General features: G+C 38.6%; 2 protein-coding genes across 6 annotated transcripts in view; one reads left to right on the plus strand and one right to left on the minus strand.

Annotated features, from left to right (window-relative positions):
- The window catches only part of MCM9 (minichromosome maintenance 9 homologous recombination repair factor), an 86,866-nt gene that overhangs the window by 13,890 nt on the left and 46,304 nt on the right, over nucleotides 1-26,672 (plus strand). For all 4 annotated transcript variants that reach the window (XM_074333491.2, XM_074333493.2, XM_074333492.2 and 1 more), the window contains 2 exons: nucleotides 2,132-2,257; nucleotides 3,632-3,751. In XM_074333491.2, coding sequence (XP_074189592.1) covers nucleotides 2,132-2,257; nucleotides 3,632-3,751 — 246 coding nt within the window. The remainder of the gene's footprint in view (nucleotides 1-2,131; nucleotides 2,258-3,631; nucleotides 3,752-26,672) is intronic.
- On the minus strand, nucleotides 7,193-19,272 carry ASF1A (anti-silencing function 1A histone chaperone). 2 transcript variants are annotated; one of them, XM_019740959.3, is made up of 4 exons: nucleotides 18,765-19,272; nucleotides 12,505-12,620; nucleotides 8,939-9,115; nucleotides 7,193-7,656 (listed from the first exon to the last, which is right to left on the minus strand). In XM_019740959.3, exons 1-4 carry the CDS (start codon nucleotides 18,871-18,873, stop codon nucleotides 7,444-7,446), a joined length of 615 nt encoding a protein of 204 aa, XP_019596518.1. In that variant the 5' UTR covers nucleotides 18,874-19,272; the 3' UTR covers nucleotides 7,193-7,443. The 2 variants fall into 2 exon arrangements, with proteins under 2 accessions (XP_019596518.1, XP_074189602.1); XM_074333501.2 differs by lacking the exon at nucleotides 18,765-19,272 and adding an exon at nucleotides 18,381-18,711.

The following is a 26,672-nucleotide window of genomic DNA, read 5'->3' on the forward strand; positions in this document are numbered from 1 at the left end:
CCTGGGGTGACTCAGTTATCTTAGATCTAAGAAGTTCTCTTCATCGGGGTAACTGAAGGCTATGCCACGATAGTGGATTACAAGGCCAAAGCCACATTATAAACATGGTCTAGAACCAGAAGTTTGGGAGGGAGGTAGAGAGGGGGGAAGTATCCACTCTAACACATTTCCTTCCATGATGTAGCCATGGGAGCTTCTATTGCCACAAAATCCAAGGAATCGAGTTTTTCAACTAAACAACAAATTAGGGGAACGGCTCTTCCCCTTTGCTTTTCTCTGGTCCTCATAGTATATATATTGCGTTGACTACAGTGTAAGGACATCTTAAGATCAGAAATAAGCAAAAGTAATACGGGTAAATTAATAGTTAACCATTAAATAGGTCCTACTGTGTGCCAGGTATTATTTTTTCCTTTGTGCTGTACACTTATTAACTCCTTTGACCCTCAGCACTTCTGTGTGATACCATTATTACCTCCATTTTACAGATGAGGAAATGGAGGCAGAGATGTTAAGAATCTTGCCCAAGGTCAGACAGCTAGTAAGTAATAACACTGAGATTTGAATCCAGGCATCTGACAGCAAAGCCTGTGCTGTTTACCACTGGGATATACTTCCTGTTGGCACATTGAGCTCTGGTCTCTGAATCCGTCTTTCCTCAACAGAGCTGGCACTTTGGTTTAGTTTGTGGCTTAGATGTCGCCCAGGTTAGTTTGCCTACACTTAAGCCTGCTTGTTGGGACTATTTTGTCTTTCTTTGTATGTGTAGTCTCTAGTTTCTGCTTAGAATTTACCTACCTCTGTCAGGTCTTCTCATCTGCTTAGATTCCAGGACTTTCTTCCTGTTTTTGCTTCTGGGCTGGTCTACCTCAATAAAGGAAGGGATTCCCACCAGCAGTTAATGAACGTCCAGGATTTGCTAATTCTTTTTGGTCCTCTTTTTACTAAAATATTTTCTTCCTTCACCATTTTTGCCATCCCATAGCTTAGTTGCTACTGAGTTAATTTTGATTCATTACAAAAAGTAGCCTTTGTGTGTTGGACCATAAATTGTGGAGAAAGGCCTTTTCCTTTCCCTTGATGGTTTGGCAGGAAAATGTCTGGAACTGGAATCATCAGCTAAAGGAGTACTAGTATGATTATTTTCCTCCTCAAAACAGCTGTCACTGAAACAAGATTACAAACTCAGAGTTAAGTATAAAAGTCCTGAAACATACAAATTAGTTGCCACCTTGTGGACATTAACTTCTGGTAACATGAATGTGGACACAGTACCATCACAGAGGTGAATTCCATGGAAGTTAAAACAGGCCCAGGAACGGCTTGTTAGAATCTCATAGGTTCCTCTATTGGTTGATTAGGCCAGTGACCGAATGAAATACCTACTTTATTCATGGATGGGGCAGACAGACTCTCAGATTTGGTGCTTTGACATTTTTGAAAACAGAACCTAAAACACTGGTATTCTCATAATTAATGCACATGATCAGAAGAATCCAAGACCTCCAGCTTGGATTGCTAGAGTTGAAGTGTATAATGATCTTCTTAATTAATACCCTAGTAACTTAATTCTGACTAAAACAATTTACCAAATTGGTTAAAGCAAATGCTGAATTAACTTACAAGGATGGATTGGTTTTACTTCTCTTACACCTCTGGAGAAGCTCATGAGCTCCGAGTACCTGTTGTATTTATTTAAAGATTACTGGCTCCTACAATCTGATTCATTGTTTCTGAGATCGAGCACCTTCCTTTTATTTAGGCAGTGGAGTAATTTTACTGAAATTACTGCATAGACAGTACAGCTGTTGGTATGTTTAAGAGATAATGTTGGACTGAGGAGGCCGAAAAGGAAATTCTTTTCTGTCCCTTCTGAAGTATACTATAAATTTATAGAAATGTAAGCACGAAGCACCCAGGAATAAAACACAGACTTTTCATCTCATAGCATTAGTAAGAAAAGGACTTTTAGGACCAGAACTAAATTATTCACTCCTTTCAGTCATTTGGAAATGGTCTTGATCATTTTTGATGGTAGAGTGTGTTTATAGGAAAATAGGACTAGAAGAGAAATTTCAGTTACGATTTCTTGAAAATTGTTGGTAACTTCAGATCTTTCTGCCTTTGCTAGGAAGAAATGAAATATTGGCCAGCTTATGCCCTCAAGTTTTCGGGATGTATCTAGTAAAGCTTGCTGTGGCCATGGTGCTGGCTGGTGGGATTCAAAGGATTGATGCTACAGGAACACGAGTCAGAGGTTAGTATCTATTTAAAATTTTGAGAAGTAGTAATACATATAAGGAGAGACGCTAGAACTTTTCTTTCCTGAATAAAAATTGCTTGTTGAGCTTTATTTTCCAAATGTAATCTTTTAAAGCTGACAGTTGTCTGACTATCTAATACTTAACCCAACATCTGCATATCAGGAGCTGCTTTCTAGAATTCCAAAGAAATCCTAAGTTTTTTAATGAGTTTTAATGAATTTTGCTTCCACCACTAAGGGTGCCACAAAATAAAATCTTTACATGTCTATTACTGTTTTTCATTGCATCCCCAGTCTCTCTTCAAGAGGAAGATAGCAGAAATAGTGCTTTTTAATGTCTCCACGTCAGTGTCTCTCCATCTGTGACTGTCAGTGTTTCTCTGACTGCTGCTGTCTGTCATCTTCCTGCCGATTCCCCTTCTGGTGGGTAGCAAATGTGCCGTCTGCCATGTACTGCTGTAGGTCACGCATTCAAGCAAAGATTACTCTAAGTATGTAATTATGTCCAAAAGGCAGAAAGCTCTTTTGCGGCTAACACACTTAACTGACCTGAATCTGGCATAAAGTAGACTAAACCATAAGAGTACAAGGACATTATTGTCAATTAGGCTGTTTGTAGGTACTCTAAAACCATACAATACAGTATGGAATGGGAAGTATAATAAGGTGTATGTGTATTCTATGTTTTCATTACCTAGTTTGGAAGGCACTCTGCCAAATGTAAAAGAGTGTCCTAATAATACATTTAGAAAATTCTCAAATATTACTAAAGAAACTTGTTTGATCAGTAAAATAATACATAGCACAGTATATTCTTATTGTTCATTTGTGTTACATTTGAAAAATAAGAGTACTCTAAGATATTTCATTAAACTAAAATTTTCATAAAATTAAAAGGTTTTCACTTAACTGTTGGAATCATAAGTGAGGTGATATTTATAAAGCACTTACAAAGTCCCAAACATTTTTTTTTAAAGTGCTTAAATAAAAATAGAACAAAATACTTATATGGCCTGTATGAAGACTTAATCACAGTAGTTTGGTATTTAAAAATGGATTTAAAAAAGTCAAAAACTTTATAAGCCAAATTTTCTATAAAAACATTAAACATAGGCCTAACATCTGGAAATAGCACGGAAACTATTAAAATAATTTAGATGTTAAATGTCCCACTCAGAAATTAAAGGTTGTTATTTATGATGACACTTAACTTTTAAATCTTTCTTCAAATGACCTTAAGTAAAAGTAATATATAAAATATAAATTGTATTGGCATTCCAAGTGGACCATTTTCTTTTTGATTAATTATACTTGTTCATGGGCCTTTTCATAGAGATTTAAAACTTTCCATTATTTACTTTTTTCTAGGTGAATCTCATCTTTTATTGGTTGGAGATCCTGGCACAGGGAAATCGCAATTCCTCAAATATGCAGCAAAGATTACACAGAGATCTGTGCTCACCACAGGAATTGGATCTACTAGTGCAGGTATTTTACATGACAATTTTAATTTATTTAATGCTACTGCAGAAGCTAACACAATGGTTTTTTTTCTTATGAAAAGCACTTATAATTGGAAAAATTTTAAGCTAACTTTCAAGTCACTGTCAAAAATGGAAGGAAATACGTTGCATTTCTTTCGTAGCTCTAAGAAAATATTTTAGAACCTCCACCATCACTTAGTTATTTTCCAAAAACTTACCCCATGTATCTTATTGCATCTTAGCTTTGAATGATCCTATTTGATTTTCTCATTCTCTAAGTGATTACCCATGCTTGTGCAGGAAAAAGTATGTGTCACCTGGCATTTTATGAAGACCCAGCAAACAACACTGAAATGAATGAAGTAAGAGAAAAAAAAATCTCACTTTACAAAAGTAGGTAGATGGCGTTGAGCTTAAAGCATTTTCATGCTCACATCTCACCAGGAACAGTAGCTCCTATGGGAAATTTTTGGGTAGAATATGTTTTAGTATATGGAAACTGTTTTCATCACTACAGTGTGGAGCTTTATTTTCATACATTGTGATGATTCTTCCACAAGTACATTTAAAAGCCTTTGCAGATAGAATGTCAAAATTCGATTATAAAGTGACTTAGGAAAAAATTTTTAAAAAATGTTTTGATGCAATTTTATTGTATTTTTACACCATTTTGATTGGGGAAATATTTCTCCTTTTGTTCTTTAATAGGCCATTGGTTTCACACATTTTGCAAATGTTATTTGCTACTTGTTAGGGGAGCCTAATGCCTAGGGCCTATATGCTCAGATTTCTTATGAGAAGCTTGTATTTTATACTTACAAAGCAGCAAATGCTCCATTAATGGTGCTACAGAATGAGAGCCCCATTCTAAGGAGCCCTCAGGTTTTGGTCTATAATTGAATAGTACATTAAGAATTGACAAGAAAGGATTTGTGAATTGAGAGGAGTGGATGAGCTTCAGTATACTGGAAGGGAAGTAGGCAAGAACATAAAGAACACTTCATATGCATTTTTAAATTCTTATGTCCCAGTGTTCTAGAGCTCTGTATAAAATGATACCAGCAACAAACAATAAAGTTGTTTCCCAAGTAATTATGTGGAATGTTTCCTAAATTAATTATGTGGAGTGCCAAGAAATGAGTCTAGCTATCTGTGAGCTAGTAATATCAGAATAGTTGGACAGTTTTACAGTGAATGGCTATTGATTCACTGTATTAGCACTTTTTCCCTTTTTTAATGCCAAGATCGTAATCCAAACAGGAGGGGAAAAGACAGCTAGAGGGAATATAAATTTTAGGACTATAGAAAAGTTGTTGCTACTTATCTACCAAAAGGGCTAGACTAGCCTTTCTTCAAACCATGTATCACAACCCATTAGAGTCCTAAAAGTCAATTCTGTGAGTCAAAACCAGCACTTTCAAAATGAAATCCAGTAAGACACCAGAATACATTGCACACTGTAAAGGTAACTGTAAGGGTGCATGTTCTTGAAAGTTGTTAATATAAATGCATACTTGTTATGGGGTCATACTTTTTTTTCAACCATTGATTCAAGTTTTGAAAACTGCTGCCATAGACTGTCTTAGTAAAGCTAGAAACCCCAAATCTTAAAACCAGAGGGTAAGACACGTGGATGCCTAAGGTTATTAAGGTAATAAATGAGCAAATGCATGCCCATTCCTCAGACTTCTGAATGTTTCCTCGGCTCAAATGGTATCCTGCTTCCCTCCAACCTACTCACCTATCTCTTCTGTGGTATAATTTGCAAGTTTATCTTCTCAGGACACAGCTATCTACTATGATCAAAAAGGGGAAAAACAGTTCTATCTTCTAGCTATAATTCAGATAGTCTTAAATGAGGCTAAATGGGGGTGGTGGGGGGAGACTATAGTTTCTCAGTTCCTAATGTTTGAATTCTAAATCTATTTTTATTTTTAAAGATTGTCTTATAGAACCATAACAATTTTTAATGTTTTTAAGTATCAAACGCCTGTGAAAATTGGCTGTCAGTTTACAAATTAATGTAAAAACCTAACCCCTGGATGTCAATACAAACCAATATTATAATTAGAATAAAAACTCAGCAGTGAATTGCATTATTGGTAATTTGACTTATATATGTTTTATTTATAACAAGCACATACTAGTTCTTGTTATATTAATCACTGAGCTCTTTGTTGGAAAGTATTACTTTTATTTTCATTTTAATATTTTAACATTTTCTTTTAATTGCAGTTAGACAAAAATGAAATTTTCTTCATATAATTTTAACAGTAGGATGTATTTTACTTTTAAAGTCTATGAACTAGTTAGTGGACAGTATTTTAATAATCTGGTATATTAAATTTCAAAGTTTAACATTTAGCAAAATTTTGTATCACAAATTCACTTTTTTAGAATGACAGGAAATATGTACAACTTATATTCCATATTCAGACAAATGCCCTTTTCCCTTCCTCAAAATAAAAGCTTTAAAAAGTGCAGTATAAAAGTTTTAGATATGAAGGCACTGCATAACTCTGCATCATATGGCTGATGTCTTGCTTAGCAGCAAGAGTAATGAGAATATTCTACACTTAATTTAATGGAGCATAAGAAACTTTCTGAGGAAGGACCTAGCTCTCATCAAAGAACCTTTTGGCCCATTAAATGAATTCCTTTCCAAGATTACTTTAAAAAGAATTATCTGGAAAAGCTTAGAATATGTTCATCACAAATATGCCTAATTGTATTCTGCATGAGTGTCAGGGAATATGGAGAAGAGTACTACATGTGCGAAAATGTTTCCAAAATAGTGACTTATTATGATAAAGCTATGTATACCTCCCCAAATCTACTGTTTTTATATAAATGCTGCTAACAAATGATCTATGAAAACAGTTTTAAAGAGTTAAGTTTATGGTATTTTTATAAATCTAATTTACTATAGTCTATTCTTAAACTCGGAGTCTGTATCTGCTCTTGACGTGTTGCGTTCACTGGGTAATAATGATGCATGACTCAAGGAGTGTTCTGATGTCCTAAACTGTTACAAAAAAACAAAAACCATAGCCAGAAGACTTTATAAACAATTAACCACATTTGTTATTATCTTAGAAACCAAACTGAATACTATTTAACATTATGTGAACTCGAGTAGTAGCCATAGGAAGCTTCAAGATGGCCTGGAAAATCAGATCCTAAAGTTCTTGGTAGCATCTAGTTGACTTCAAATCCCTTATTTAAGGACATGCCAAAAAAGACTGTAAATTCACCCCTTAAATTAAACCAAACTATATGTTATTACAGGAAGAAATATTTTAGTTGAGGTGAACTTTGTTCTTTTGAAGGCCAGTAAAACAGTGGTCTAAACATTACTGTCCAAGAGGCTAAGACATCTTTACAACCTGGTCTAATGATTCATATTTCTTTTTAAGTGCTTTAATTACGTATCAGAGGAGAAGAATATAATATATATGTTTTAATCAGATTAGTTTCAGAACAAATAAAATAACACATTAGAGAAAAAAGTTACTTAAAAATAGTTGTATTTATATTCCACAATTTGCTCAAATACTGGTTTTCTTATAAACTTTCTACAGGATGTTTTTAAAACAAATTCTTCACATTGTGTCTTGACTATGACTTAATGGAATTTCAGGGAAATAGTTCTGTGTGTTTTTATAGCTTAATTTGTACTAGAGGGATGGCAGGTGGTCACATGCAGTCCATGTGGGATTCTAACATGACATTTAGTGAGTTTTCTGACGTAGACCATCCCTTTGATGCTGAAGGTAATGCATCTGTTGAAAGAAGTGATTGTAGATTTGGATTACTGCTCTCTGCATCTTCCAGTTTTTCTGTGTTATCTTCCCAATTAATGTGAAATCTTGTGACTCTGGGATTAGATGCCAGAATGTTCCTTTGAAGCTAGAGGAAGAGACACATATATAAATGGTATAAATACGAAGGAAGATCACCATCTACAAATAGGAGCTTAATAGAATGGTTCTTTATATTAGTCCTCCTAAAGAGCTAAGCTCATATACATACAAAGGTAATAATAAGTCAAACAAAGCACCTTAAACATAAGTAATAAACTAGGAGTAGGGCTGTAGCAAAGAAATTACTGTAGCCTAATGGAAATAAGATATGGAAAATCTGAGGGAATTCATCCAGATTTTTTACTATCTAACAAAATATCTACCTCTTCAATACTTATGTTTCATAAAAGGGAATCTCTTCTTTCTTATGGTGAATACTTCTATGTAAGGATGCTTTATTTAACAAACTAATACGCTCTTTAGGTTGATGTGTTATCTCTTCAGTAATATTTAAGGAAAATTTCCCACATACAATTTCTCATTATTAGTGGGTTTCTAGCTTTTAATTTTTATGGCTCATTCTTAAAAACAGTATTCTAATTTCTTTTTGCTATTCAAGATGCCATACAGGTAACTAATTAATTGGATCAATGGAAGGTCCTACACCAGGATAAAGACATTCTAGCCTTATTTTAGGAATGCATTCCATTTTACTCCCATGTAATTTTTCTTACATGATCTGGCAGGTAATGTGTTCAATCTCAAAAATCACCAGTTACTAAACTTATAGTTTCCAATGGGAAATCATAAAGTACTAAGTATTTTTGAGTCTACAGATTTTAGCTTCTCACTCAGAAGCTAAACTGTTTTCCATCACCAGAACTATTTAAGACGTTCAGTTTAACGTCTAAGAACAACAGATAAAATATGCATGTAAGTGTTCTGAGTAAACAATGTTCATGTGAAAAACAAACAAAATTTACCCCCACAATTTTGGGGAGTTACAGACAAAAATATTATTGAATAATCAGTACAACAAACATAAATCTAAATGTCCTAAAGGTTGAAACGAACAGAATCATGATGTATGGGAAATGCCATACAGAAAGCCATAAATAAAAGTCTGTTTCTTACAGGAGGCACTTTCAATTTCCTAACCCATGAGAGACTCTGAAGGTGCCTGACCAATATTAATTACCGATGATTCATCTGGACAGAGGGTTTGAGGTCATCCATGCTGATGGAACAATGATTAGTTTGCCCAGTTGGCACAGGGACCATTTCAAATTTACTTTGTCTCAAAGCTGTTTTCATGGTTTACTATGAAATGGCAAGTGTTTTGAAACTGTATAGTAAAAGTAATGAAAAAGGAATAGTCAGAACATTACCTTAGAAAAGTCTGGTTTTACTGGCGGATTTTCCCTTAATTCTGTCTCGGTGTATTCATTATTTACATAATAGCCAACTCTAATAAATTCTTGACCGCGATAGGTGCATGTAATTAGCACAACTGTGACACCTACTGCATCTGCGTCTGGAATGAGTCCTGGGTTAGGTGCATCAGCCTAGAATAATTTAAAAAGAAAAGAAACACACATCATAAAAGGCTATCAACTGCAAGGAAGATTGGAGTTTTGGTTACCCTGTGCACCATCAATTGAGGGAACAGCAACAACAAAGATTTGAAAATCATACTGGGGAAAGCAAATGCTCCTTTTTGAGACTTACTTACAGCCAGAAAATATAGTTCTCATGTTTCTTCACAGTATACTTAAGGACCCTGGGTACTTGAAAGCACCACAACTTCTAGAGTAAAATAAATCTGGCTACAGCATGTTGTCATTGATGAGGGATTATGCGATATTCAATTATAAAACCTTTCATAAAATACAGTAAAAAATTAAATCAATCCTCTTATTGATTCTAACCTTTTCCAGTCATAATTTTCAGACTAAATTAGCCTATTATTTGCACTGCTGCCAGCATTAGCTACCTAAGCACAGATCTAGTCCTATTCCTTCACCAGGTTTTAAAATCTCTGATCACCACTCCCATTTCTAAGAGATAAAAATCTCAGTTCTTTAACTTTGTTTATAAGGCCCTTCACGATTTGTCTCCAACCAACACCTCCATTCATATTCCCTTTAACTCTACACTCTTATTCTAGAATAACATACACAGGTTCTTTAAAATGGAGTGATAATCTTTCATGCCACTGTTCCCTTGGCCCGAAAGGTCTTTCCTAACATACTGAAAGATTCATCCTTTGACGTTTGCATCAAATATATCCTTAGTGAAGCCCTTTCTAATTCAGCAGGTAGCGTTAATGGCAGCCTTCTTTATGCGCTCATTACTTGACACGGATCCTCTACTAATGGATGTCTTAACAATCTGTCCTTCAGTCTTGCCTGTGATTATAAGCTTAATCTTGGGCAGGAGTCCCATCCAGTTCCTCTTTATAATCTCATGTCTGGCACAGCTCTGGGCACACAATATATATAAATATAGTATTTTGAAATTCATGCATAACTCAATTCCTTCCCTGGAGATATTTATGATCTTTTTGAAGAGATACCAGAATGGCGCCAGTGTGTGTCCTGAGAATATGTTGTTTGCATTAGAGAGCCTGCACACCCATCCCCAGAGGGGTTAGGTTACTTGCAGGGATTCTAATGTAGCTGGAAGTGGGTAGAGATGGGAAATAGAGGCAGTTCAGTACTGCTAGTGAACTGACCCCCATGTTGATTCCCATCCCCTCAGCACATTGGTTCTAGGCATGTTTCTGTTTGCAAGTTTGTTTGGCAAAGGATTCAGCTTAAGCAAGTTCAAGTAGAAAAACCTGTAGCCTCTCTGATCATTGAGATTGGAGAAGTGATACACAAAGGTGTTTGATTCCAACCAGTAGCACCAGATAGATGTCTGGACATCTGCTGCTATCCTTTGATACGCTCATGAGAAAGGCATGTTCTGAGAGGCAAAATCATGGCAAACCAGGAGAATACTGTGGCAGTTAAAAGCACAAAACAAAAACTATTTAATCCCTTCCTGCTGATAATGGTACATTTTGTGAAACACATAGACTGAACCTATGTAAATTGCATGTGCTTCCTCTCTGCTTTTTGGCAACATGTGCCCTGATACCAAGATAAAACCACTGGAAAATCACTAGAAGCAAATATTTTTGAATAATTCTTTTTTTCTACAACACTGCTAAGCTTTTGGTTTACAGTGTTTTTAACAACATAAACACACAGGAAAGATTTTTAAGGGTTTTGTTTAAAAAACAAGGGATTTATCTGTAAGATTTTATAGTAGCATAAAAAGGTGTATCACTCCATGTTAAACTAAGTTTCTTAGTGTGTCATGAATTATCATTGGTGAAGTAAGCATTCTCTCGGCTTGTTGGTCAAAGGAAATACTGCTTCTTTATATAACAATTTCAAGAAGCTAAGAGAATAATAAAAGTTTAGTTCTAATTATAGAAATATTTCTCAGTCATTGTACTTGCTTATTCCTCATTTAATACTCAGAATGTTCTTATGAGGTAGGGCATTATCCACATTTTATAGATGACTGAAGTGACTAAGGGAGGTTAGGGAGCCTATCTAAAGTCAAACGTGCCTTAAGGAGCAGTGAAGCAGGATGTGAACCAGGTCTGTAACTGCACTACTTCCCCACACACTCTTTCTCTGGTCCCCATGTCTTTCACCAAGGTTTCGCACTCACCCAACTCAGGGTAACAGAACCTTTAATTAATATATTTGAGCCTTTTAGTTAATATATTAATATATTTGAGCTTTTTAAACCATTTGTTTAGATACAGTAAATTATCTGTCACTTTTTAATAAAAAGCACTATGGCCAGGAGACCAAGATTCTGAATTCTCCATTGAGGAGAGGGGAGGGAAAGGTAGCAGCTCTAAAGGTACCATAAGGTTAAGTAATTCTTGGCCCATGTCTGACGGTAATGGGATTATCTGACCAACAGTATTCATTTAAATTTGTTCCATCTGTGAAGTGAGAAAGTAGGCAGTCAGGGATAGGAAGAGTTAATTTTCTCTCTGGATGAAGTGTCTTCAGTGGGACCTACTTAACTGATGGGACTCTTGTATAGAAGTACTTGTAACAAAATTAGTAATAGTTTTTAAAAACCTGTAGCTAGTTACTCTTTGGACTATTATAAATACCTCCCTCTAATAAGCATGGATAATTGGAAATCCACTGAATAGTTTTATATAACAATTTAACATTGATTTTAAAAAGTAACACTTGAATACAGAAGACAATGTCTGAAGTCTTGGCATAGCCCCAAATGCTGGCTGTGGTGTCTGAGATCGTAATTTGTATTAGTAGAATTTCCCCACCAAGTAACAAAGTAGTAGACTTGCAACAGTAATCCTCTATAAAATGTGTCTATTAGATGCTTTAGTAAACTTGGACGTCAGTTTACTACTGTGACCCAAGATCACACAGTAGATCTCGACCTACTAAGATCCCTGTTAACCTAGCTCATTACGCTGAAATAAAGTTGTTCGTTTTACCATCGTCACTCCTGGTGACTGAAACCAGAAAGTGAAGATGCATATTACTAACTATACCAGTCAGTATGTATTTTGAATCCGTTTGAACAGCCACCGCCTGAAAGTCTGATACTAAGGGACTATTCACAGGAAGAGCCTAAATTTAACCAGCACGTGTGCCATGACACAGTATAAGGTTTACTGTGTGCTGTGCAAACCCTGAAGTAGACATAACATTAACATCTTTCTGCAACCATAATCGAGAAGTGGGGTTCCTTTATGGCACAGAGACTTCCTAAAACGTGATGGAAGCAGATCAAAAGTAAATGCAACAGAAGCAGAGTGATTTAACCCAAAAGGAAAGGGATAAGGACCACAGGCTAGAGTCTGTTTATAAACATATTTGGCATACATTTTTACCAAGAATAATCTTACCTGAAATACAAACATATGCCTTCCTGCAGGAACAGGGCCCACTAAAACAGAGTCTAAAACTTGATCGTATTCTTCACTTTCTGCAGATCCCACATAGATAATTTTCCATTCCAAGTCTAGGGTTAAAAACCAGAACATTATTTCATATTCAGTAATTACACTACGAGATGACATCAAAGACCCTTTTAATGACCACTTAGCCATTTACTGCTGCTAAAATTGGTTCTCGTAGCAGAAAATCCAGAAAGGCACTGAAATGCACCTTATGAAATTCTTAACATTTTTGTACCAGTTTCTCAAAGTGCTCTTTTGTGAAACACTGGTCCCTGGGCAGGGGGACACACACACACACACACACACACACCCCACCCTCTACCCTCAAAACTTGGGAAATGCTTCAACCTTGTCATAAGGATTCATAAAGCACACTAGCAAAGTGTTCTGATAAAGACCAATAACGTTAATCCAGCATTTTCCAAATTTGTTTGGCTATGGAATCCCTCCCCCACTTCTTCATGTCATATTTTAATGTACTAAACACACTTTGGAAGGACTGCCCCATACTGTGTTGCACAGATCCAAATCATCAAAGAGCTCCAGAGTGAAAATATCATTAGCCAACTTCCCTGTGGCTCAGAAGTAAGGGGCTCATCAAGTAAGGGTCATTAAAGGATCACAGTCCCTTCATGTCATACATTCTTTAAATTGGGGAGGGGAAACCAAAGATCCTTTTACCACTTGATAGAAGAGTATATACAATGGGAACTGGCATGAAGAGGAGTAAGACACACTAAAGTGCAACCCAAGACAGTCTGTGTAATTCAATCATTATATGTAGTTCAGATTTTATTGAGCAACTTTTACAAGGTGCTTTTTGAGAAGAACCCAAAGATGAGTAAAACGACTGCTCTTTTGATGGAGCCTCCTCTTTAGTAGGGGGAGGAAGAAACTACAAATTCAAATCATCTGAGACCTCCTGGGCCTTTCAAGGTGCTTAGCACTATGTGTCCTGCCTCTTGGATTCTCTGCACTGAGACCACACCAGCACTTCCACAGGGGTGTTTCTGGGTCAGTTGTGGAGAATCTAGTTAGAGCCACCATGTGTTGCCATTTTTGTGTAATTGTGGAGATATTTTTGTTCCCCAAATAGATACCAAAAATAGTATAGGTACTACTTATTCATAAGGTATTCAAAAACTGTCGTTTATTGAACTAAAGGCTCCTTTAGGTTTATACTTAATTTATTAAGTCAGTAGTTATTTTATGAGGACCTATTATGTCATGGGTCTGTCCTAGACTAGACCATTTTATTTCCAGCTTCCAGCACATTTCCAGACGCAGGGTCCAGCATCTGACATCTCGTTAGATCATCTCTTTGTTGATGAAGATTACAGAGAGGAAATAAGCAAAATGAATATCTAGTCAGAAAGAACAGCACATACAAAAGGCCCAGAGGTGGGTGTGCTTGGCAAGAAAAAGCAAGTCCGCAAGGGCAGGAGCAGAACAAGCAAGGAGAAAATAACCCACCATGAGATTGGGGGTGAGTGGCATGGTCAGATTATGCAAGGTTTTGATGGCCATCATAAAGACTTTTGGCTTTTACACTGAGTGGCATGGGAAGCCATTGGAGGGTTTTGAGTGGAGGAGTGACCAAGATCCAACTTTCATTTTAAAAGGATAGTTTTGGCTGCTGTGTTCAGTACAGACTGTAAGAGGGCAAGGGAAAAAACAGGATATTTCAACCATTAAGGCAAGAAATTATGCAGCCATGGGAGTGAGAAGCAGTCACATTCTGGGTAAATCTTGTAGAGGCAGCAAGAGTCACTTTTGTTTTGCAGGGGGGAAGGGAAGGAAACCATCAGGAGTTAGTTTTGGACATGCTCAGTTTGAGATGTCTACTAGATATCTAAGTGGAGATAATGAGTAGATCTGGAAATTGTCTACATGTGAAGCCTTGAAAATAGGTAGGATTCCGAGGGAGTGAGCCTTGGGGCTGTCCAAATAGGAGGTCAGAGAAATGAGGAACAATCGAAAGTAGGTTACAAAACTAGTGGCCCACAAGTTAGGTAGGTAACCCAAAATCCAAGTGGCAGAACTGTTTTTAGAAGGGTGTTAAAGCTATTAAAGCAGCCACGTAAGGATAAGACTAGGTATTGCCACATGGAGGTAATATTTTGTTCATTTCATATGCAGCTGTACCACTAGTACATACAGTGCTCTTGGCCTCCTAATTGGTATATGTTGGCTTTTGTGATCTGACATAGGCACATAGTCAGGATTTATAAACCTTTTATAAAATACCTACTCTGTGCTGGGCATTGTCTTGCCACCTCACACCTGTTGTTTAAACTTCAACAGCTTTACCATATGGATTTAAGTGTACCTATAATGCAAGTAAGAAAGTGAAAGCTCTGAGAGGCTAAGTACCCAAATTCACACAGCTAGCAAATCAAAGAATCAGAATCCAAGCTATGTCTCTGCTACTCCAAAGCCTGGGCTCTTTGCAAAAATTTAAGAAGATAGATCCTTCCCTTTCTAGCTCTTAAATGAATAGTGGAATAAAGGAAGTTAATTTTGGGGGGTGGAGGGTGAGGCATGGGTGAGCACAGAGGCCATGAGGAGATAATCTAGACTAACTCAGGGAACACCTATACCTTAATTTTTATGCTTATGGGATGCTTGTTGTAACTACTGAGTTTAAAATACCCAGTACGTATTTATAAATTTGCATCAGTTGTTTTATTCTTAATTTCTTTTAAACCTAGCTTTTATTCCACTGCCCCTGTATTGGGAGAAGGGATAGGGTCAGATGCTTTACACAGGTTATCAGTTGAAGGAGTTTATTTATTTAAAAAGTTAACTAATTGTTTCATGTGATCATGGTAATCCCAGCCTGCAAGTGTCTCCATTTGTAGTGGGAGTGGGGGAAGTCACCAAGGGAATTTTAAACTAATTACACTACTTGGGAAGACCTGTGGTCTAGTGTTAAGTATATAGTCTTTGGGAATTAGAAGAAGCCTTAAGCTTGAAAGTATGAAGCACTGTGCTCAATTCTGGTACGCTGTAAGTATTCAACTGATGGTAGCCTAATTATTGACATTGATCAACTTTTTTTTTTTAATGGCTCCATTCAATAAAGAAGCAGAGAACCAGAAATCCCTAACAAAGATAGCAGGAAAGTCAATCAAAGGTTGTACCAGGAGGCTTGGTGACCGACCATCAGATCAAATACACCCAAGGTCTTCTATCGCCCCTGACTGACAGAAACGACTCCGTTCAATCTGCAGATTGCTGCCCTACCCACTGTGACATAGGCTTATATTAGAAACAACTAAATTATCTTAAGAGCAAATACTCCGCAAGGCTATTTCTGAAGCAAAGCCAACAGGGCATCTTTTAAAGCAAAGTGAACATATTTGGGGGCTACTGAAAAGTTAAACTATGAAAAATGGTGGCCAACCTCTGGCTTGGGACTTGAGACAAAATCATGAAGTGAAAATTTCTCGTCAGTATAATGGTACCTCGGTTTTCTAACGTAATCCACAAGTTCTGAAACGTTCGAAAACAGCTGACAGCTAGGCCTCAGGATCTTGCACTCAGCGGAAGCCGTGTGATATGTTCGACTTCTGAATCGTGTTCGAAAACCGAAGCATTTACTTCTGGGTTTACAGCATTCATAAACCAAAATGTTCGTCAATGGAGACGTTCGAAAACCGAGGTACCATTGTATATTCTATAGTTTCATTTCAAGAACAGATTTTTAAAAGAATTGCAATAGTGTAAAAGTATGGAACCTCTAAGAAGCCTTTGCTAACTCAATTTCCTTAATTCACACAGCCTCTAGGTGGAGTACACAAACATGGCACCTTTTTGAAAGATTCCTTTGCAGCTTTGATATGACTCAGCTTAAACTCTAAAAAAAATACTAAATAATTGCCCAGTCGAGGTGCCCTGGGAAGTGAAGTATACAATTGGAAATAAGTGTTTTCTTGACATTCGTATTGTAAAAATTCTGAGGTGACTCAGCTGGGTTATGAATTGATTCCAGGTAAAAATGGAACATAGTTCTGCTTCCATGAATGGCAGGTTTCAACCATCCAATGTCAAAGCCCTGTAACATCCTTCAGAATTGGCTCCTATAATGGAAAGCATCACTTGAGAAATACCTGAAATTTGAAGACCTCCTAATGTAGTGTTGGAATGGATTGATCAATAATTTCTCTTGTATTTACCCACTTTTATATGCAATTGACAATAAAATGGAAAAATTACAGACTTGGGTATAAAAAAATGGTCCTGGTAGCTGAAATGTTTATAGTAATACTAGTGGAAAGTAACCAAATGGTTTCAGAGTAACAAGAAAAATCCCCTTTAATTTTTATTATCAATGGCCTATATAGAATTTTAACAAACGAATCATCTTCCAAAATGTGCACTACAAGGTATATATACAGAGGGTGCCAAAAAAAAATGTATCCGCATTTTAAGAAAGGAAAAAAACTACTCAAATTGTAATAATCTATACACATAACAAAAGGTGAACACAAGTCACGTTGGACTTCTGCAATTACGAGGTGCTCAATGTGGTTACCATCAGCATCCAGACACTTCTGATTACTGGAACTACTGCTTGAGCAACGTTGACCAGAGTCATTGTATACATTTTTTTGGCACCCCAGTATATGTGCTATGTGCTTTATATGCGCATTTAAACTTTATAGAGGAGCACAGATTAAAGTGTTAATTATGGTTACTTATACAGGAGTGAGATGGGGAAGGCACTGAGTAGAGGACTGTTACTTTGTATGTGTCTGTACAACTTTTAAAAGTTTATTTCAATGAGCGCGTATTTTTATAATTTAAAAAATTAACACCCTACGTAAAATACATCTTATAGATTAAAAACTAATTTTCATAGTGAAGTGCCTTACATGACTTGATTAGCACAATAATTTTAAATGAACTTTGCTAAATTTCTAAGTTCAAAGAAGTTATGTCCTCTATTTAGTTGTAAAATTACCACTGAAGTTAAAGGTTTTCCCCGTCAAATTTCCAAAATGAAGCACTGAATTATTTTAATAAAATCGTAAAGATTAGACCTTGACAAGTTTTACTTTTCTAAATATTTATTACTGCACATATTAAAACTATCTTCTTTAAGACCTTAAAACATACTTAGAAAAAATAGTAAAATTGTTTGCATTGCCATTAGGACTTTACTTTTTATCTCCTAGCCCACTTGTGTTTTATGTTCAGGATGTTTGGATGTGGAGTTATTTTAATTAGATTTCAATACGTTCGTGAAGAAAGTGTTCTTTCAGATTTAGAAGCCAGTAATTAAGTCCTGGTAATTATTTAAGTATTTTACTTATTTCTACTCTTGGGTTAAATGTAACTTTCTAGCTTAACAGTATTTTTGTTCCTGAAAGACAGAGATTTCAGTCATTAAAGGAAAGGAGTCCACGTTGTTCGAGGCGAGCCTGCGCGCGAGCATCCCGGGCTCCCCGGGCATCCCGGGCGCCGGCAGGGAGCACCCACGGCCCCCGGGGAGCGCCGGCGCCCGGCCCGCGGCGCCGAGCCTGCGCCCGCCTCCCCTGCTGGTTGGTCGAGGGAGCCAGAAATCAGCGCGAGGACAGCCTCGCTCTCCTCCCCAAAGCGGCCGGGCATGGCCACCCAAGAGAGTGCGGCGACTCCAGCGTAAGCCCTAAACATGGATTTGCCTTTCCACTCGGGGGCAGGAAGGTGGGCAGGCGGGGCGCCGTGTTCGTCACCCGCGGAGAGGAGGCGTCGTGACGCCGGGGTCGGTGGCCCACTTCTTTACTCTGGGTAAGATGGCTCCGCTGCTAACTCGCCGGCGCGACCACACACATGCTTACCCCTTCCCAGCCTTCCCGCGGGGACCGTGGAGGCCGTTCGCGGCGCGGGGCCAGCCCGGCGCGACCCCCGGTCGGCTCCGCCGGCGGGAGTGCGGGTCTCGCGAGCCGCCGGTCCACCAGACAAAGCTGACAACATGGCTACCTCTGCTGGAACAAGTTCCTAGCAAGTTGAGCCGCGGTAGGCGCCCGGGCTGCGGCTCAACGCCTCGCGCGCCTCGGCGCCGTCGTCCATCAACTTCAAGTTTCCCTCCGCAGAGCCAAGCCTGGAGCCCGCAGCCCGCCCGGCGCCGAGCACCGGCCGCCCGCGCGAGGCCGGGCCCGGGAAACTTTCAACGTCTGCAGCCCGCAACTGACAGCCCGGCGACGGGCGGGCGCCCGACTCACCTTCAGACAGGTCCTCGATGCACTCGAAGGTGATCTCGAACTGGAATGGGTTGTAGAAAGGAGAAGGGTTATCCAGCACCACTACATTGTTCACCTGAACCTTTGCCATATTTTGAAAAAAACAAACAATGGGAACGGGGGCTTGTTGCGGCACAATAAAGTCCAGCGCGCGGCCGCTCGGGAGAGCGCAGACCCCCGCCCCGGCGCCGGCCCGACGTAGTGCAGCGGCGACTTGAGAAACTTTTTTTTCCTCTTTTTATTTACACGGGAACACTCCACAGTGTTTTGCAGCTTTCCTATTTCACTAAACTACAGCCCATTCTGCTCTGATAACTAGCAGCGTTGCTCGCGATTGGCTGCACCCGAGCTCTGACCCTCCTCCTCCACCGAGGGCCTTGGCGGCGAGCAAGATGGGCTCCCGCTCCCTGAATGGACTCGGAAACTTTAACTGCGGCTCCACCTGCTGGTGTGGATTAGGACAAAGGCGGAGAACAAAGTGAGTGGAATATGGGTTGGGAGGCCCGCGCGGAGGCCGCCGCCGGCGGGGGGGGCTGTGGGGGGAGGGTGCAGGCCCCGCCCCCGGCCCGGCGGCTCCCGCGCCTCACGTCGGGCGTGGCCGCGGCGGGGCGGGGTTTGGCGAGGGGCGTGGCCACGGCCGTGGCGGCGAGGGGCGTGGTCATGAAGGGGAGGCGTGCTCGCGGCTGCAACGGCGGCGGGAGGACGGGATCTTGTGTGCCGCCCGCCCCTCGGGTTTTTTTTGTGTGTGTTTTTTCACTCTTTACAATAGTCCAACGGTTATACCGGCTCTGCTGAATTTAGCAGATGTGATTCGGTTGTTTTCACTAGGTTCAGCTGTCTGTGTATTGGGTAATATTTCGGGTAGAGAGAAGGGTTGGTTGCAGTGGAAATAAATTGCGTTTTGTAGACCAATGCCATCTCGAAAGGAGCAAAGCCATTTTGGAAAGCTAGCTCTTAGCCGATATCTGCGTTTGGGCACAACAGCGCTATTAGTTAAATGGAAACAAAATGAAAGGCGAGGAGACGCTTTTGCGCACACACTTTGCTTGGAAAATCTGAATAGATAGTATTTGGGCTGCAACTGGGTTTTCCTTTCCTATCTGGAAAGTCCTAGAATAAGAAGAAGATTATACTAGAGAAGTGATCAGTTACACTCGTGGTTGCTGCCTTTTGGTGTAACAGGAGCATAAAAGGAGAAAATGGAAGTATCGGGCGACCAAAGAGCAACAAATACAATCTGAGAAGGGAAAAGGAGAGTAGAGAACACAAAGGCATACCAAAGATACGTAATTTTCAAAAAATATATGACCTAAACCGTTAGTAAATAAAAATTTGTAGCACTTCACATAACTTCTAGGAGCCTTTGCTTTATTCAATGTCGATTCATTTATGCTGCTTGACCACCATTGTGGAGAAAGGGAGAGCTTTTAACACATTTGTGAGGTTGAACTGTTTGAATCTCTAAGTAAGAGTGGTGTAAAAATTTGTGTTATTACCTGCTTTTCATAAACCATCGTTTTTTCCTTAAGAGTTGTGACTGAAACCACTTAAGTTGGCTAATTTCAGAGAGAAAATTCTTAAGCATCACCTATGCTGGAAGAGTGTTCTCTTAGTATAGTGCCCAGAATTTTGAGTTGTCATTGTTTGGGCATTGTTCATACTTCAGTAGGTTGCTTTTGATGAGACTTCGTCATCTGATAGTCTCTTGAAAGTAAATATGAGACAGCTAATACCAGGTTTTCCCACATTTAGGAGAACTATTTAGAGTGTGGGTCATTTTATCGTCAATGCAGTCAAATAGGACCTACTAGAAATGGTTTCCTCAAGCCCAGTTGTTTGTGTGCATTAGCGTATGAGTCATACTGTGGTGATAGGCACAGATTACAATGACTAATAAACTATTCTGTGTTCACTCTTATTCAGGTCCTAACACTTGCTATGGTAAAGTGTAAATTGCTGTATGCTATACGACGCACTAAATATACAAGATAAATGACTGTTTCAAAATTAAAACGTGACTCCCTTAAGAATGGTGTGTGTAGTTTTCTGATTATTGCAGGCCTTAAAGACATTATAATTCACTTTATAAAAATGGCATCATAAACTTGATAAAATAAAATACATTTTGCAGTCTGACCATAGTTGTGTCATAATAGGGTACATCTACCATAAAACTTGCTTTTGGTGAACATACAACATCAAGAACTGAGAATATCTAACAGGATATGTGTTGTTTTCTTTAAAATCTTTTAACATGTCATATACAACAGTATTGAAGGTGGAGGGAAAAACCTCCCTAATAGTTGACTGGAAGCCACAGGAATTGGCCCCAGTCCTCTTATATTGCCTCTCCTGTCTTAACTGTTTTATTACTGCTCTTCAAACATTTTAAAGAACTGGGGGCCGGCCTGGTGGCTCAGGCAGTTAGAGCTCCATGCTCCTAACTCCAAAGGCTGCCGGTTCGATTCCCATATTGGCCAGTGGGCTCTCATCCACAAGGTTGCCAGTTAGATTCCTCGAGTCCCGCAAGAGATGGTGGGCAGTGCCCCCTGCAACTAAGATTGAACACGGCACCTTGAGCTGAGCTGTTGCTGAGCTCCCGGATGGCTCAGTTGGTTGGAGTGTGTCCTCTCAACTACAAGGTTGCCGCTTCGACTCCCGCAAGGGATGGTGGGCTGTGCCCCCTGCAACTAGGAACGGCAACTGGACCTGGAGCTGAGCTGCGCCCTCCACAACTAAGACTGAAAGGACAACAACTTGAAGCTAAACAGCACGCTCCACAACTAAGATTGAAAGGACAACAACTTGACTTGGGAAAAAGGCCTGGAAGTACACACTGTTCCCCAATAAAGTCCTGTTCCCCTTCCCCCAATAAAATCTTTTAAAAAAAACGTTAGAGAACTTTTGAGTGCTCTGTCCAATAGTTTTCTCACCATTGGCAATACAGGAAAGACCAAAGAGATTCCCAGATGTGCCCTGGCATATTTCTAAATTACCTGGCATGGTGTAGGGGGTGAAATTTTAAAAGCATCATTCTGCTTTCAGAGGCAATCTATAAAATCTTTCTGAACAATTTTTTTGGTGACTCTCAGACAGCTACCCATATTTGCAACAGGTAAGTCACTATGAATGTTGTCATGTATTAAGTACCCATGGGGGCCCACATGATGTTTGGAGAGCTACATGGAATGTAACCCCCAAATTGCTTCTTTCTGTGCAGATTATTTGAGGGAAGGATGGCTGAAAAAGGTTGTTTTGTCTCTTAAGATGAACAAAGCCTAAATTAGTGCCTAGGACACAAATAAATGAACTTTGTTAGCTATTGCTATAGGCCAAATTGTATCCCCCTCCCAAATTCATATTTTGAAGTATTAACACCCAGTACCTCAAATGTGATTATATTTTGTGATAGGGCCTTTAAAGAGGTAAAATTACAATTAGTCCCTTAGGGGCCCTAATCCAGTCTGTAAATGGTACCCTTCTACGCGGAGGAAATTTGAGCATATAAAGGGTACACATGCGCAGAGGAAAGACCATGTGAGGACACAGCAGGAAGGCGGCCATTTGCAAGCCAAGGAGCTAGGCCTGAAACGAAACCAACCCTGCTGATACCTTGATCGTGTTTCCCCGAAAATAAGCCCCAGTTAACATCGTCAGGCAGATGGCCGCATTTAGTATGTTAAGACGATGTTCCAGGAGAAGATGACATGACTGTATTTGAATAAATGTAGATTGTTGTACATGAAAAAATAAGATGTCCCCTGAAAATACGCCCTAATGCATCTTTTGGAGCAAAAATTAATATAAGACCCAGTCTTATTTTCGGGGAAATACGGTTGTACTTCTAGCCTGCAGAACTTTGAGAAAATGCATTTCTGTTGTTTAAGCCGCCAGTCTGATATTTTGTTATGGTACCCCTAGCAAACTAATACAGCTATAATTTTTTTTCCCCTTCAGAATTAGGCTTACTTGTAACCTAAATTTATTTCATCCAAGTATTGGTCAGTTATAAAGTACTTTCTGTGGTGTAAAATGAGGTGGTCATTTAGCCATGCCAGTAGGGTGTGGAGTGGTGTGCTGTAGCTGGTCTTCAGAGGAAGTACCTACTGCTGGGCATGCAGCTTAAATTCTGAAGAGACAAGACACGGCTTGCTTCTGTGATCCCAAGCTCCTCTACAGAGGGCTTCTGAGATTCTTAAACTAGAAGTTAAATTGAAATCACACACAAAGCAAGATGGAAGAGTGAATTTAAATGTACTAGATTTAAATTGGATTAAGTTAAAATACACTGAGTTAAAATGTAGTAAAGCTAAGAAATCAAGTCTCAGTCCTTGCCTGCTGCAGAAGTTACAGGAATGAAAGTACTAACGTCTTGCCTTTCTTCAAATCCTAGAGTCCATCTGGGTTAATTACATTATCACTGTTGAATTCTCTTTGAAGAAACACTTGCATTGTTACAAGTCAAATCTTTTTTACAAAAATTTTATTTAAGGATTGTTGTAATATCTTTAATTAAACTTAAAGGGCTCCCTGTTATTAGTTATAGGATGTCAAAATTTAATGATAGTTTTAACTAAAATTTTATATTTAAAAGTACAGTGTCAAGATTTGCTGGAGTTTATAGCCATTTCTAGAAGGAATAAAAGCTACAGTAATGATCTTAATAATAACTCATTGTATATAGAGAGAGCATTTGTTGTGTGAAAGTACTGTCCTAGGCTCTGTGGAATAGTCAAAGACAAAACATACATGGGTATTATCTACAAGGACCTGTGGTTCAATAGGAAAGATAACTAAGTATGATACAGAATAGAAGGTGATATAGTGTCATAATAAAGGCTGTGTGTGTATTTGTAATAGATAGATAGATAGATAGATAGATAGATAGATAGATAGATACATTTTGAGCCTCGCGACATCCTGGTATGGTAGGAGGGTAAGGTATTATCCCCATATAACAAATGAGGACACTGGTGCTCAGAAATCCGTTCCTTTAATTGCTGCCCTAGTGCTTCCCTACTTTCTCTTTACGGTGTCAGATAGTACTTAAAGTGGACTTTATATGTAGAAAAAGCAATTGGTCTCATTTCCTGGAAGAACCCACAGGCTAGCAGATACTGTCGTAATGACTTGATTAATGAACTCTTGAGAAACGAAGCTCCATGAATGAGGTTGGCCCAGGTATATACTGGCACTGACAGGAGGCCCAGCCCAGGCAAAGCTGTGGGTGTCTCTCCATGGAGGTATTGCAGATGTAAAACCTCCTGTTGCAGAAGGGATGACTGGGAGGTAGTGGGGTTGAAGCCTGGAATGCACCCTGATACTTTTTATTAGGGTGCCGTATTTGTTACATGGAGTGCACCCCCTCCCCTATTCTTTGTTCCACCTCTTTAAGAACAGTTCACTGTTTTGTGTTCATTGTTACCCACCGTTAGATTAGAATTTTGTTGATACAAACTGTGTCTGAGCCCTTATCCATAGCTGGACAATACTGATAAACACCCTTTGGATAGCTGTCAATGAGGTCAGTCAGCTTTCTGAGGCACCATAATTATGTTCGTTGTTGACACTTTGTTGATGTGAATATTATTCTGACCAGAAGAATACGAATGGAAATGCTTAATATTTTCTGTTCCTTGTATCTAGTTGTTTACCATGTGTTTTCAGTCCTCTTTTAAATGAAGCTCCTTCTAAACTTGTTTTCCTTTTGAACTCAGTCTCCACATGTAATCCATCTTCCTTCATTTCCTTCATGTTGTACATTCCATCCTTTTCTTTCTAACCCTCCACCTCTCACATTCATCAGAGGCTCTCTCCATTTCCCAGGAGAAATGTGGTGATAAGTAGAGGACTTAAATCTTTAAAACATCTCTTGGCTAGACCACTGCTTGCACAAAGCCACCGTAAGCATAGCAGCTTTCTGAGTTGGTTACTATAGAGACAAACAACATTAAATGGAACGAGATATGCTTGACAGAAGCTAGGCAAGTGAGATTGGATGCCTTATATACAGGCTTATTTGGAAAAGGTCAAAAACTAGAAAGGATAGGAAAGGGAAAGATTTCACAAATGAGCTAATAGGTAATTAATCAATATTTAAGTTGGTAAAAATTGTGCCTGCTAAGGCCTTGAATCCAGCATACAAAGAATCCAGTTCCAAGTTCCCCAGTATGATTACACAGTGATTTTTTTCTTTTTTAATAACAGCTACGCTGTTATGAACGTTGGTGTACAAATTTTTGTGAGGGATAAATGTTTTCATTTCTCTGGGTCTGTGCTTAACAGTGCAATTGCTGGGTCATACGGTAAGTCCTTATGAGGAACTAGCAGAGTTTCCCCAAGTGGCTGCACCATTTTACGTTCCCACCAGTAGTGTATGAGCATTCCAAAGTCTCCACGTCCCTTCTGACACTTATTATGTCTTTTTAACAGTGGTGCGTGAAGTAATGTCTCGTTGGGGTTCTGATTTACATTTCTCATGGCTAAAAATATTGAACATTTTTCATTTGCTTATTGACCATTTTTATATCTTCTGTGGAGAAATGTCTATTTGGATCCTATGGCCATTAAAAAAAATTGGGTTGTCTTTTTATTACTGAGCTATAAGAGTTCTTTATTCTAAATACAAGTTTTTTATCAGAGACTTGTATTTATCAGGTTTGGAAAATTTTTTCCCCATTCTGTGGGATAGCTTTTCATTTTCTTGGGGGTGTCCTTTGCAGCACAAAAGCTTTTAATTTTGATGAAGTCTAATTTATATTTTCTTCTTTATGCTTTTGCTTTTGGTGTCATTTCTCAAAAACATTGCCTGATCAGGGGCCGTGAAGATTTACACCTGTGTTTTCTTCTAAGAGTTGTATACTTTTGGCATCTTACATTTAAGTCTTTGATCCAGTTTGAATTCTTTTTTTATGCATAATGTGAAGTAGGGGTCCAACTTGCTATTTTTGCATGTGGATGTCCAGTTTCCCATCAGCATCTTTCGAAAAGACTGTTCTTTCCTCAATGAATTCTCTTGGAACCCTTATCAAAAATGAATTCACCACAAACGTATGGTCTTTTTCCTGTACAGTGAATTCTGTTCTCTTGGTATATATCCTTATGCCATTGCCACGTTGTCTTGATTATTGTAGCTCTGGAGTAAGTTTTGAAATCAAGAAGTGTGGTTATGCCATTTCCCGCCCCCCAAGATTGCGTTGGCTATTTGAGATTTCTTGAATTTCCATATGAATTTTAGGATCACTTTATCAATTGCTACAAAGAAGCTAACTGAGATGTACATAGGGATTGCATTGAATCTGTAGATCTCTTTGGGGAATATTGCCATCTTAAAAGTCTTCCAGTCAGTGAATGTGGAATGTGTTTTTATTTATTTAAATCATCTTTAATTTCTTTCAACAGTGTTTTGTAGTTTTCAAAGTATAAGTTTTGTACTTCTTTTGCTAAATTTATTCCTAGGTATTTTATTCTTTTTGATGCTATTGTAAAATGGAATTAGTATTTTCTTAATCTACTCTTGTTTTCTGCATTGCAAGTGTATAGACCTAGTATTGATTTTTATTTATTTATTTTTTGAATTTTTATAAGAGTTTGAGCCAAACTGATGACATGTGCTGGGCAGCAAATTCTCAAATGCTCCCAATATACAATTTTAAAAATTGATTTTGTATCCTTCAACCTGGCTAACTTGTTTATTAGTTGTAATAATTTTTAGTAGATTCCTTTGGGTTTTCTATATGCAAGATCATGTCATCTGTAAACAGGGATAGTTTTACTTCTCATTTTCCCTTCTGGATGCCTGTTATTTCATTTTTTTGACTAATTGCCCTTACTAGGACTTCCAGTCCAATATTGAATAAAAGTAGTGAGAGTGAACTTCTATGTCTTCTT

The sequence above is a fragment of the Rhinolophus sinicus genome, chromosome 2 (assembly GCF_057876585.1).
Source record: "Rhinolophus sinicus isolate RSI-liver-muscle chromosome 2, RSI-T2T, whole genome shotgun sequence".
Taxonomy (NCBI): Eukaryota; Metazoa; Chordata; class Mammalia; order Chiroptera; family Rhinolophidae; genus Rhinolophus; species Rhinolophus sinicus.